The sequence below is a fragment of the Rhamphochromis sp. 'chilingali' genome (assembly GCF_963969265.1).
Source record: "Rhamphochromis sp. 'chilingali' genome assembly, chromosome: 18".
Classification (NCBI taxonomy): Eukaryota; Metazoa; Chordata; class Actinopteri; order Cichliformes; family Cichlidae; genus Rhamphochromis; species Rhamphochromis sp. 'chilingali'.
Genome location: NC_137945.1, coordinates 10,586,016 through 10,599,204, shown reverse-complemented (window position 1 = coordinate 10,599,204; position 13,189 = coordinate 10,586,016). Strand labels below are relative to the sequence as shown.

Genomic DNA, 13,189 nt, shown 5'->3' with positions numbered 1-13,189 from the left:
GAGAGGGGACTCGGTTCAAATGCACAGAGTGTTCGTGGGTCCCTCCTCTCTCCGCTCACTCCAGGGGCGCGTTACTCCGAAAATATTTATTACCGAGAGAGGGGCTTGCTTTACTTTCTTTACTCACAAAGTGGGTTTTTTTGTCTGATTTTGAGACACCTCCCTCCACCCACCCCATCCAAAATAAAGTTAAGCCGTTAAATCTGTAGTTTAACTGCGTCAAAATATCCGGATACAAGGAGGAAAACAAATGGGAATAGTTAAAGACAACATTAACTCTGTTTTTCTTTGCTCTGGTATTGTGTTGTGAAGCAGTGTGTGTTTGTCTGCAAAGGTGCTACAGAAATAACATTTTATGTTACTTACAATATCTAGTTACAAATCACCACGTGGAACTCCAACACTGTCACCTTCTGTCTCCACGAATTAGTGTAAATTAACCCTGCAGGCATCAAAGCGACACTGAGCCCCATCTGCAGTGATTTATAAATGCACTGGTCAACAGTTATCTAATACCCAAAAAGCCTCATTAACATAAACTGAACCCTTTAATAAATATATATATATATATATATATATATATATATATATATATATATATATATATATATATATATATATATATATATATATATATATAGGGTCATAGTCTTTTGAACAAAGTCAAACTTTAAGTCCCAAATGTCAACATGTGACTATAAATTTGTGATGTGTCTCTTTGAAGTCAGAAGTTCCTGACACACACACACACGCATATATATATATATATATATATATATATATATATATATATATATACACACACACACACACACACACACACACAGTGTGTTATGAGATCACTCTATTGTGTCATTTCCGAGTTTTTTTTCTTTGTTCAAACTTGGTGTAACATTTTGTAATATTTCTTTATTTTAAATAATTTGTCTGTGAATCCTGTGTGTGGAGGAAGCTGTAACAGTTTTTCTTCCGTAGTCTGCATTTTGTCAGTATTTCTTCAGCCCTACGTGTTTTTATGCCACTGTGCACTGTGTGCAGTCAGCATGTAGCTGGGGATTCACTAACAGCCCCCAAGGGGGGCTTCTCTTTCAAAAATGTCACATAAAGGTCAGAGGTTGAATCTGGCATCAATATTCAAATAAATACATAAATAAAAAACATTCTGTCCTTCTTACTTTTCCACCAAATATTCACAAGAATCAAAGGCTGTCATTTGAGTGAATGCTATTTCAAATGTAGTGATTATTGCGCACAAAGCAACAATTACGTGGGATGGAGGATAATGCGAGGAATTGATGTACTTTATACACACAGGCAATGAAACACTGAATGTCTTTGCATTTTTCCTTCTACGTTATTCATTTTGCACGGTTATGAAAAGTTTGCGATTTCGGCTAATTTGAGAGCAGCGAACTAAAAATAATGAAATGGGACGAGGAATTTAATATATTTTTTTGTTTAAGTGAACAAACTGAACATTTGAGCAGATAAAATAATGTACATTCTTCACAATATGAAGCTGATTAGTCTTCGGAATGACTTGAAATGCAAAGTTTTAAGAGCACAACCTGCAAATTTTTTGAAAGAAAATAAAGATATCGAAGAAAAAACATTGGAAATACAGAATACCAGTAACTAAACTGTTGGTCTCATAAATAAAACCTTATTTTACAGCAAGTTTAAAAGTATGACATCTTGTTATTTACATTGACTGTACTCTGTGTTCACTGTATGCATGAAAATCAATACAGTCTGTCCAGTTAAGTCCAGAGGAGTTTCATTTCCTACCCAAACTGTTGTACAATGTGTCTGAAGATCAATAAAATAAATGAAACATGTGCTGTGGTTAGCAGGACACCAGAACAAACTGCCACATGGTGCGATCAGCGATCCCGACCGATCAAGTCCCGAATAGCCAAAAGTCACTTCCTGTATTCAGTAATGTTTGATCAGCCTTTGTCTCTGCGAGGTCTTCCTCAGTAGATGTCTGAAGTCGTATGGATTCTCTTCAGTCCGGCTCTCTGTGGAGGCCATTCTGGGAACAGAGCGTCTGTCGATTACACAAAGGAGACAAATTTCAGCACAAGTAGATAAAAACAGAAATGTTGAACACAAGGTAGGACGTGGGGATGTAAACAAACAAACAAACAAACAAAATTAAATGGAAAGGAGATGAAAAGATTCATGTTCAGGGTTCAAGGTTTTCATACTGGTTATCATATTTGGGCCATTTATCATGAGCTGTCCAAGGGAGCGGCCAAGCTGAAGGGAAAATAGATTAAATTCATGTATGAATTTATCCTTCGAGCAAGTAAAAACTAAAATTCAAAAACCAGACTCATAAACAGAGGTGCTGGTACCTCACAAGTCCTATTATGGAGTAAGGATGTGGCCAGACTAAAACTACAAATCAAGTAGCTGATTTGTAGTCCAGATCTGAAGAATCTTTAATAATATCTTTTAGTGACAGGCAGCAGAATAGCGCTGAAAAATAAAAGAAAGTTGAAGTGCCAAAAGCTGCAGTTCCTCAAACAGCCACTTGAGGCAGACTGCAGTAAGCTCATGTTAAACTGAACAACTTTCTGTAAAAATAAACATGTTTACAGCCCAGTTGTTGGCTCTGCAGATAATTTACCTCTTCACAAAAACTTTATTGTGGAGTGAAATTTTTATTATGAATCAGCAAATTAAATTTAGTCAAGGCTTAAAACTATGCATTATTATGGGTGAGACTGGTTTGAGTGACAGGTGGATGCAGGCTAGGCTGCTAATCTGTCTGCTAGGCTTCACCTCAGCTAATTAAAGTCACTGAACTGGAAGTTTTGACTGTGTTTGTGGTGTTTCTGCCTTTTGTAGCCTTTATGATGAAATTATTTGACCAGCTAAGTGATACAAACTCTCCAAGTCTACGCTTGTGATGAGTTAAAGTCTGGTATTTTATTTGCATGTTACAAAGCACTAATTAGTTGACATCTGTGAACTGTGCCTATACATTCAAGCACAACGTTAGAATTAAAGACAAGAGACAACTACATCACTATTTGTGAAGGAATTTCAGAATTTCTGTCTTATATCTGTGAGGTTCTGACTGGACTATGAATATAAGTAATTTATGCGAACGTCTGTTGAATGTGTAGACTGCAACAGATTAGCAACGAATGACAGCAATTGTCCTTATTATCATAAACACACTGCGTGTAATTATTTACTTGACCTTATTTAGCAGACTGACTTCATCTTATTGCCATTTTATTACCAAATTTAAAGCAGCAAAGTCACTTTGAAGAAAACAATTGACTGAGTTTTCATAGACTTGCTGTGAAGACTTTCAAAACTACAAAGTTTACTGTACACAGTTGCAATAAAATTGTAGCATGCCATGGTCTCTAACCACTATTGTCCTTACTGTAACTATAGCCTTACCAGCTAGCCAACATTAGCTGCTAGCTTAGTACTCCAGCCTCATTAAAATACGATCAGATCTGTCTCTTAAATCCAAGATGCTTCAGAAGTGGCTTCAGTGGGTGATATCATGGTGAGAACTTCCATCTTTCATATACAGCCTGTATAGCTTTGTCTTATTATGGTTATGTAGATAATGCTTTTCCCTCTTTCTGTAAACTAAGGTCTGACTTTACAAATCATCCAAATTCACTGAGATTACATTTATTTTTAAACAGTAGCAACAGTAGTATCATTATTATACTGAAGTAGAAACGTAACAAATTCAGTTAGCAAACATTAACAATGTAACTTGTGACTATATTTGTGAATCAGTAAAGCTGAACTGTAATAAATTGTACGTGCAGACGGTAACAAAGCGGTCAGCTGGACAAAAATCCTGAAGGCCATTACCTATCTTTCATCTGTTTCACATAATGCGAGTCGATGGAAATGATGACGAGATGGTTGGAAAAACAATCCCAAAAATGTCATAATGGGACCTCGTGGTTGGTATTGACAAAGATTAAAATGGCAACATAAAAAGTGAAAACTGATTTCCAGCTTAAAAGTGGTTCCACCTTGTTGAAGCTTATTGATGGTGCTGATTACAACATAGCTGATAGTTATCTCGGATGATCTGATATCCTCGTGTTGGTGTTGTTCCCAGACCATCATGAAAATGTTGTTCCAGGTTCAACATTGCAAGTGACCAATCACATTGTTGTGACGTTATTCTTTTGCGCGCCAAGCCATTCGTGCATTTATGAAATTCCAATGTTGCAAGGACAATATCAATTCTGCTTACTGTTTATTAAAGGGTTACGGTTAGGGTTAGGGTCCGTTGATCGGCGGACAGAGGCGGTTTCTCCCAGCTTAAGTACAGTTTTTTGTTTTACGCCGGTTTTTCCCGAAGTCGCAAAAGTATGACGTCACAACATTCTGATTGGTCACTTGCAATGTTGATCCTGGAACAACATTTAGTATGATGATCTGGGAACAACACCAACACGAGGATATCAGATCGTGCAGTTATCTCTCAGGTGCTTTGAATGGGGTTGGTTCAGTGTTAAAGCAGAAACAAGTAATTAATGCAGTCATGCACAGTTTCACAAAAATACAGGGACACTTTATAGGACATGTACTTATTGCCAGAGACACTATGAAGAGGACATAAATGACACACCTGTTTTCTTTGGCAGATTTGGGACGCTCCGGTTCAGTGGCGGCCCTCTCTCGGATCTGTCGACTGGGAGCAGTCAGTCTCTGCTCTACAGACTGCCTCCTGTCCCCAAACTGCCTTCTATCCATAGATCGTCTCCTGTCCATGGACTGCTTCCTCTCTACGGACCGCCTCCTTTCCATTGACTGCCTCCTCCCTATAGATTGCTTCCTCTCAGGCATGGATGATGTGTTCTCTTTGGACATGGAGGGTTCAGAACGGCTGGTAGAGAGGGCTGGGTAGTAGTGGTCATCCACATCCAACAGTTTCCCTGAGCTACAGCAAAAATAAGAGGACGGGGTCAGACAGACATTAGAGTGTCATCAAACAGTCTTTAAACAGGTTCTCCGGATACAAATAGAGCACAGGTGTGACTGAAACCAGACACGAATGCTGTAAAAATCAATACAACGCATTTCTCATAAACACAATAACCTCAATAGTAGATTTTGATTGAAGTTAAGTGCTTTTCCTCTCGTTATGTTTTTCTTACTTTACGTTCAAATCTGATTATAAAGTCATTTGTTTAAGGTCAGATAAAACTCTATTCAAGTTTTTATTTTAAAATTAGGAGCAGGTGCAGGTTGGCTATATGGACTTCAATGCAGCTACCTCAGCAACTCTTTAAAGGGGACCATATGTGCTCATTTCATACTCAAATTTTTAATTTTGACTCGACTGAAGCTGCTCTGCATGAATCAGACTTCAAAAATAATACTTGTTTTTCTTATACTTGACTGTTGTGAAGCTCTTTGCTTCCTGTCTAAAACAAGTCAAAACATCTCCTTTAAGGCCACTCCCCTTTAGGCTAACTTTCCTTTGACTGGTTGCCCCTCATAAACCGAGGGTTTAGCTATTCTGCTCACATGCAGAGCTGTTGTTTTTTCTAACTTTCTTCGTCTATAAGCAGGTCTTTGAGATACTCATGATCTTCTGCTTTTTGTGATTTTTTTTCTTTTAGAAGCCACTAAATGCTGGCATCAATATAACTATTTCTTTATTGTAGAAAAGGAGAAAAATATTTTCCCCAAGTTAATTCACCAGCTGATTTCACATCTTTAAAATTTGTCTCTGTGATAGCAGTGACTATAAAATTAACTGAGCAGCAGAAAGAAGACAAATCTTATTGAGAAGAGGATAATTATCAAGTCCTCATCATCCAGGTATCTGCTCACCAGACTGTGTAAACTGTCCATCTGCACTGTGCAGCCCTTCTCTCAGCCGTCACTTTGACCTCCATTTGAACAGAAGTGTGAAAAGGACAGTTTCAATGTGCAGATCAATATGTCTCACACATTGTTAACATAAGGTAACAACCACTATCAGAATATATAGTCAGTACTACCAGTACACTGATCTCATTCTTACATTGTGATGTGTTTGAAGCTTGACCTGAACTTATCACTGTACTTTTGGAGGCGGGGTTGGCACACAATTATCCCACTGATGAATTACAATAAATGTGCTATTCTAAAGCTGAAATACATTCTTTCTCCTTGATTATAATTACCTCTCCTGTCCTCTAAACTATTAGCTCAATTATGTGATTGACACAGCACGGACAAAGAAAAACCACAATGACAATGGCTAGCACAAGATTTAGATCTATTATATAAGAGCTTTTAATTTTTTTTAAGTTTTTGTAGCACTAGATAATTCACAGAGGAATGCAGATGTTCAGTTTGTTTGTTAAGATGGCTCTGTGACAAAGACTTCAGGTTATAGCTGGTCGTGTTTTAACTAGCTGAAGTACTGCCATTCCCTACAACATCCACTGATTTTTCTTTTTTTATGCCATATACAACTCAAACATTACTAACACGACAACATAAATTGACTGAATATCTCAAGGCACCTGCCACATTGAACTAACCAGATATGGCACATTTAACAAGCCCTTCTGAACCCCTTATTGACCTTGGAGTGGCAGTGCATGAGTCTTATTCAGGCATACCAGATAAAGGTATACCTGGGTTGGGGGTCGGCTTAGGCCTGCCACTATTGGTAAAGTACAGCATATAGTCTTCACTGTTGTTTTATACTGCATCATCTCAATTTTTAACTTTGATTGTTCAGTAATCTAAAGCTCTGAAATCACTCTTCATTTTTTGTACTGGCTAATGAGCCAGGTCAGAAAATAAATGGGGGCTCGTCCGGGATCTTCTGGATTCTTCTGGGTTGACTAAACATTTGAGTTTCTTTGATAAGGTGAGAGAAGCTTTGAGGAGTGACTGAGCAAACTTTCTTTTCTTTTTTTTTTAAAGCTAGGTGGCTATTCTGCCATTTTACAAGGCCCTTAATCCAAAATAAAGAAGTGGCTTATAAGCTGGGTCAGAACAAAAAAGGGGGGCTTGTCTGGGATCTTTTGAATTCTTCTGGGTAGACTAAAAACTATTTTTTCTTTAATTTTTGGGAAGGTTGACTTTATATTTCTGCCTTTCTACACTCGATTTTACTCATATAATTTACATAGACATGAAGTACATACATGTATTACCACATTTCAGAGATTACTTTTAATTACTGTTGTCATTACTGATTTATGTAGCCATGCATGGCTTTAGGGACAGCAACAGCCATATATCACTCCAGACTGAAAGTGAAATTGTTTTAGACAAATGATTCATTTGATTCAAGTGAAGTACCTTGATATGCACACGGAAGCATTTTTGGATGACTTCCCAGCATTGTATGCTTGATGAGCAAGATGAATGCAACTTGTGGGGTATCTAATTTCAGACCAAAATTAACATGGTGGCTTTTTTTGTAAACATTCTCTTACACTGAGAAGTAAAGCTAATGAGGTAAGAAATAGCTAATGTCTAAATCTGGCCTCATTTTAGAACACAAAAGGTTAGCTCACAGTTAGCTTTTTATGAGTTGTCTGTGGTGTAGTGGTTAACACATTTGCCATTTATACAAAAGATCCTTGGTTTATTTCTGGCAAGAAATCCAACCGCAGTGTGTCATATGTTAGTGTAGTCCTGGAAAAAAGGAACGTTTGCTTCAGGAAGATGTGGTGTAAAATGTAAAATGTTATCACCCCTTGGGGAAAAAAGCAGATGGAAGACTATTTCATACCAACAAGAAACAGGCAAATCTAAATGTCCTGAGTTCTAATAACTTAGATAACAACTTTTTAAAAAAAATAGGGTTACAGGCCTTTTTAATGCTCTAAGCAAATATTACCAGAGATCAACATTTTAGTATTTAGCTTAAAGTAGCAATATATCATTAGCCACAAGCATACATTAACCTATAGCTGCAGACTTGTTTGAAATGTCCCAAATAATATGACAGAATTAATTATGCACTGAATGCACAACGATTACAGACATATTTTTGAAATGCAGTGTGGTGAGAAGCCTATAAGGTTTCATAAGCTTGAAATAGGCTGAATAACCAACCAACTTGTAGATTTCAGAGTTCTGATAGTGGTACTAAAATATAGATATCTGTGCTATGCAATCACACTTTCCCTCCCCATTTCTCATGTATTCACTCTCATTTACTATCATCACATCAGTATACTCTCCAGCTTTCTATCCCTACCACCCACGTTTTCCCATTTCCCAAGCCCAATTGCTGTCAGCTTCAGCCAGAGACACTATTGTTCCTGCTGACCTTCTCATCCTTAATGATGCATGTAAACTGCGCCTGTCCATCGCTGACTTTATTTATTTGCTAACAAATTATTACCCTTGATGTCTAGCACTGTGTTGTATTGTGTGTGTCCACATCAAGGGGGCTCAGTGTGTGTGTGTGCATGTCTGTGTCTCCTCAGACTGCTGTGATAAAGTACCCAGGCCCCTGCTTGTTCAGCCAGCGCTATCGGTCTATCTTCAACCCCTCACTCTGTGCGGGATGCTCACCTTGTGGCCTGTACGGCACATACATATGCATGACTGCACACATCCACAGATACTTTCTGGTTTCATTTTCTTTTCTTTAACAAAAATGCTGAAAACATTTACCAGTATATTCGAAACATGTCACATAATGCAGAAACCCACAGAACAACTCCTATAAATGATACCAAACCACCAATTTGGGATTCCTTACGTTACATTTCTCTAAGAATATGATATTCAGCCAATGTAAAGAGGTAAAAGATGAGGGCAATTAATTTAACTGTGGATGTGTGTATCACTGTGGATCATTAAGTTTGGACCCTATGCCCTTGCACTGTCCCTATGTTGACACCAGGCTGTAGTTGTTACTATGGCCCAGGAGTAGCAAGCAAGGAGGCAGCATGCCAACCTCATAAAACAGTAGCTAATAGGTTGTTAAAATAAGAGTGGGACACTTACCCCTCTTTCCTGGGTTTGCGTTTATCATCTTGGACAGACCGCTGAATGAAGAGAGATGGAGAACTGATTATTAAATGTCAAACAGCCAACAGTAATATCTGGATGGATTTACCCACAAACACTCTATATTCATGGTTTCTAGATGACATATCTTGTTGTATAAGATGGTGACATATCATCTTATAGGAGAGCATTACCACTAATCACAATCAACTAATCTAGAGAAAAACACAACAATTTGGAAATAATGCGTTAAACTGAAGCATGATGGTCACTGATGTCTATGAGAGGCATTTCAGTCACTCAGTGAGAAACGTCAGATAAAAGACCCCCACTAGCCAAACTGCACATTAATGCAAGTATCTAATCAGCCAATTTGATTGCACCATATAGACACAACCTGCTGAAGTCCATACTGATCATCGGAATGGTGAAGAAAGTAATTTAAGTGACTTTGAATGTGGCAGACTGGTCTGATTATTTCAGAAACTGCTGATCTGCTGGGATTTTCCCACACAACTATCAAGCAGGCAACAGTAACTCAAATACCCATTTGCTGCAATCAAGGTATGCAGAAGAGCATCTCTTAAAGCACAACATGTTGAAACTTGAAGAACATGGGCTACAGCAGCAGAAGAAAAAACATTTTCTGGTCTAATGATTTCTAATGAATTATTCAGATGGCAGAGTCAAATCTGGGTGTAAACAACATGAAAACATCTCTCCATCCACCATAGTTTAATGGTGTCACTGTACATTTTCTTGGCACACTTTGGGCCTTGTAGTACCAACTAAGCCTCATTTAAACTCAGTAGTTAGTTTTGCTATGAAGAATTTTGGTTATTCTGAAGGTAAAAGAGGGTCCAACCTCATAGCAGCTAATAAAGGGTCCAGCGAGTGGATTTTTTTCCCCTTAGCCATAGGTTTTCTGTGACATGTCTCTTTTTAATGGGATGCACCACCATGTTAGTGGCTGTTCTCTCATATTTTCAACAATGCAAAATGAAATATTGTTTAAATATTAATTCCACTAAAGTTTAACGGAATTCTTCTGTTTTAAAACTACTTGAGCAAATGTGAAAGCACAGTAATCGATTTAGTAAAACTCTGCTGCTTTGAGTGTTGAATGCCTAAATGTCTAAAGAGATCGTCAGTCTAATTATCGACTAGATAGATTGTATCTGCAGTGTTTACTACACTACAGAATAAACAGAACAGTAAACAGCAATCAGGTGCTATTGTGCACCAAAATGATTAAAAGATTTCTAACAATAAACACTGAATAAAAAGGGACTACTTTTAGTACAAAAGGGAAACTTCTGAAGAAAATCACTCCATTGACAAAAATACTTTTCCAGACAGCTTCATAATAGTCTGATATTTCTCACCTTGGCAACATACGGTGTGTGGTAAAGAGCTCTACTACAGGGTAAAATTTGACAATCAATAGTGCATTATTAAAGCTAGATGCTGGGAAGGCGGTTACAGTTGCAGCTGACGGCAAAGCTTTGTTGTAGAAAATATCTGAAATCGTTCGTCGCCTTCTCTTAGACTTACATGAATCAGGTTGTAATAGGTGGAGTCCTCTGGTGTATTCAGGGTCTTTGGCTGCTGGTTCCTGCGGGGGGTTCTCGACAATCTTTTGTCAGCTGAAAAGTAACACAGACAGTTTAATGCATCCGGCACTGGTTTTGCTGATGATAATTGGGCAAAATGAGGCTGACAAAAATGCACAACTTTATTTCCTGATAAACTCTCAAAATGTCTTCAACACATGATCAGTTTGCATTTTTTTAAGTGTCAGTTGGTTTTCATGGCATGCCCACCACTGCTGCAGCCTCTTATTTCACAAAAGTACTCTTAGCTGAAGTATTTTGGGGCATTTTCTTCCCTTCTTAAAGAGCAAACATGGCAGATGAGATGGGGGATGTTGAGACAGAGACGACTGGCCAGAAATTGCTGCCTTCAAATCAGTTTGTATTTCCATCTTTTTACTTCCTACTTTTCACAGAATACGAAGTTTCTGCAGCCTTTAATAACAAAGAGTGCTGCTGTAAAATGCAGATTTCTGGAAATATATAAGGATTTATGTTAGCATTATGGTCAATTGGAGAGGAGGGAGGTATTTCTACTCTCTGATGGATTTCTACATCTGGAGGTTAGCCTCAGCAATTCATAATATTTTTCTCCTGCAAGATGCCAAATAAATTAGAGTAGAAAACTGAACATATAACATGCACATAATGCGTTTTTACATTATGATATATATATATATATATATATATATATATATATATATATATATATATATATATATATATATATATATATTTATTTATTTATTTATTTATTTATTTTTTTTAACTTTTGACAGATGACTTTAGAGAGAAGTCGTGAAATGAAAGATGACTAGATTCAAAGCAAGAACCACCAGTGCAGTCCAGATTAATGATACAGGTATAAACATTTGATGTTATATATTTCAGTTATATCTTACTCAAGATTATTGTGTCATTTTTATGAGGCTCAGGAATATTTTTTAGTGTATATTTTCCAAGGCACTTGTGGAAGTGCAGTGTTTGATAACTTCGTAATGATCCACGTTTAATTCCGAGTACGGTATTTGAACATGCAGTGATTGGGTGGGCAGCTTTCATGCCTGACATCTCCCACCTTGCAGCGGCTGTACTGCAATCTATCATGTTTGTCATACATGATGTACTGTATCAACAACCCTCATCTATGTTATTGCAATTATAAATATATTACAGTGACCTTTGTTTGATGCTCATTATTAATCGCTGTTCACATACGGGAAAAAAACAATCCATCATGTACAGAAGCTCTCAGGTGAAGAAGGTAAAAAGTTTGTAACATTATTGAACAACTCCATCCAAAGGTCATTCTGAATTGCAAACAACTAAAGCCAATTTTACGTACCTACTTATTACTTCTTGCCATAATTGTTGGAAATGCTAACTCGCAAAACATGATTAAAATCTGATGACCTTTCCTGAAGAACAATGTGACTGGGATTCCTCTGCTCTCTCTCTCTGTCTCTGTCTCTCTCTCTCTCTCTCTCTCTGTGTGTGTGTGTATTGCAAATGATTTTGATTTATTATGTCAGTGAAATTCATGAGGACAGATTAGCGCCGTCAATGGAGAAATGACTTTGTGAAGCTGAAAAGGATAATTTCATAGGAGTTGCACTAGCCCCTGGAAATAACACTGATAATTCATTCTGCTTTACCTCAGGCAATGCACTGTGCTGGAGAAGAGTCTGTAAAGGGCAAACATGCCTGGATTAAAGGAAGACTGTTATCTGTGTAGCTCACTCTGTGATACCACTCTTTTGTCTGCAGATCTGTACACTGCCGCAAGTTAGCTTAGCCTAGCATACAGACTAGAAACAAAAACATCTATTCGGGCTCTTTCTGAAAGAAAATAAACTGAGTAAGAGTCATTAAATGCTCTCTAGTTAACACACTCTCACTGGCCATTGTATTAGGTACTTCTTTTTAGCTGCTTGCTTATGTAAATAGCAGAAGTGGGATGTGTAGCCAACAAATCAGCAACTGTGTAGTGTCAACGTGGACCAAATATCTGAGAAATGTATTCTGCACCTTCACGAATTCATGTCACAAAGAAGAAAAATTACTTGGAAAGACCAATGAGGATATAACCCAGTGCAATTGATTAGTACCAGGTTATCAACTGAGTTAGCTAGTTTTCTCTTTGTGGTAAGGCTTTAAGACTTACTTACTATATCTTTTTTATATTAAATATAGCATGGTTAAGGATAAAAAAGTATTATGTTCAGGACAGAACAGAGGTGGGACCAAGTCATTGTTTTGCAAGTCTCAAGTAAGTCTTAAGTCTTTATCCTCAAGTCTCAAGTCAAGTCTCAAGTAACGTCAGGCAAGTCAGAGTCGAGTCTCAAGTCACTGGTGTAAAAGTCCGAGTCAAGTCACAAGTCTGAAACTTTGAATTTCAAGTCCTTTCGAGTCTTTAAAAAAAACAAAACGAAAAAATAATGTTGCAGTTATATGCTAAATGTAAATATTAGACCATGTAATTTTAAAATCTGTGTTTTTCTCAACACATGACAAAATAGTGAACTTAGAAAATATACACAAATTGTGAAATTGCACCTCTTTAAAATGCAGCTCAATTAAACCTAGCTCCAAGAATAATTTTCACCGACAGTTCTGAGATA

At 37.4% G+C, this 13,189-nt stretch overlaps 1 protein-coding gene across 1 annotated transcript in view; it reads right to left on the bottom strand.

Annotated features, from left to right (window-relative positions):
* Window positions 1–1,468: 1,468 nt before the first annotated feature.
* myo3a (myosin IIIA) overlaps window positions 1,469–13,189 on the bottom strand; it is a gene marked incomplete at both ends in the record, with an annotated part of 71,788 nt that continues 60,067 nt past the window's right edge. The window contains 4 exons of the mRNA XM_080864464.1: window positions 1,469–2,050; window positions 4,628–4,939; window positions 8,974–9,014; window positions 10,531–10,622. Coding sequence (XP_080720590.1) covers window positions 1,936–2,050; window positions 4,628–4,939; window positions 8,974–9,014; window positions 10,531–10,622 — 560 coding nt within the window. The remainder of the gene's footprint in view (window positions 2,051–4,627; window positions 4,940–8,973; window positions 9,015–10,530; window positions 10,623–13,189) is intronic.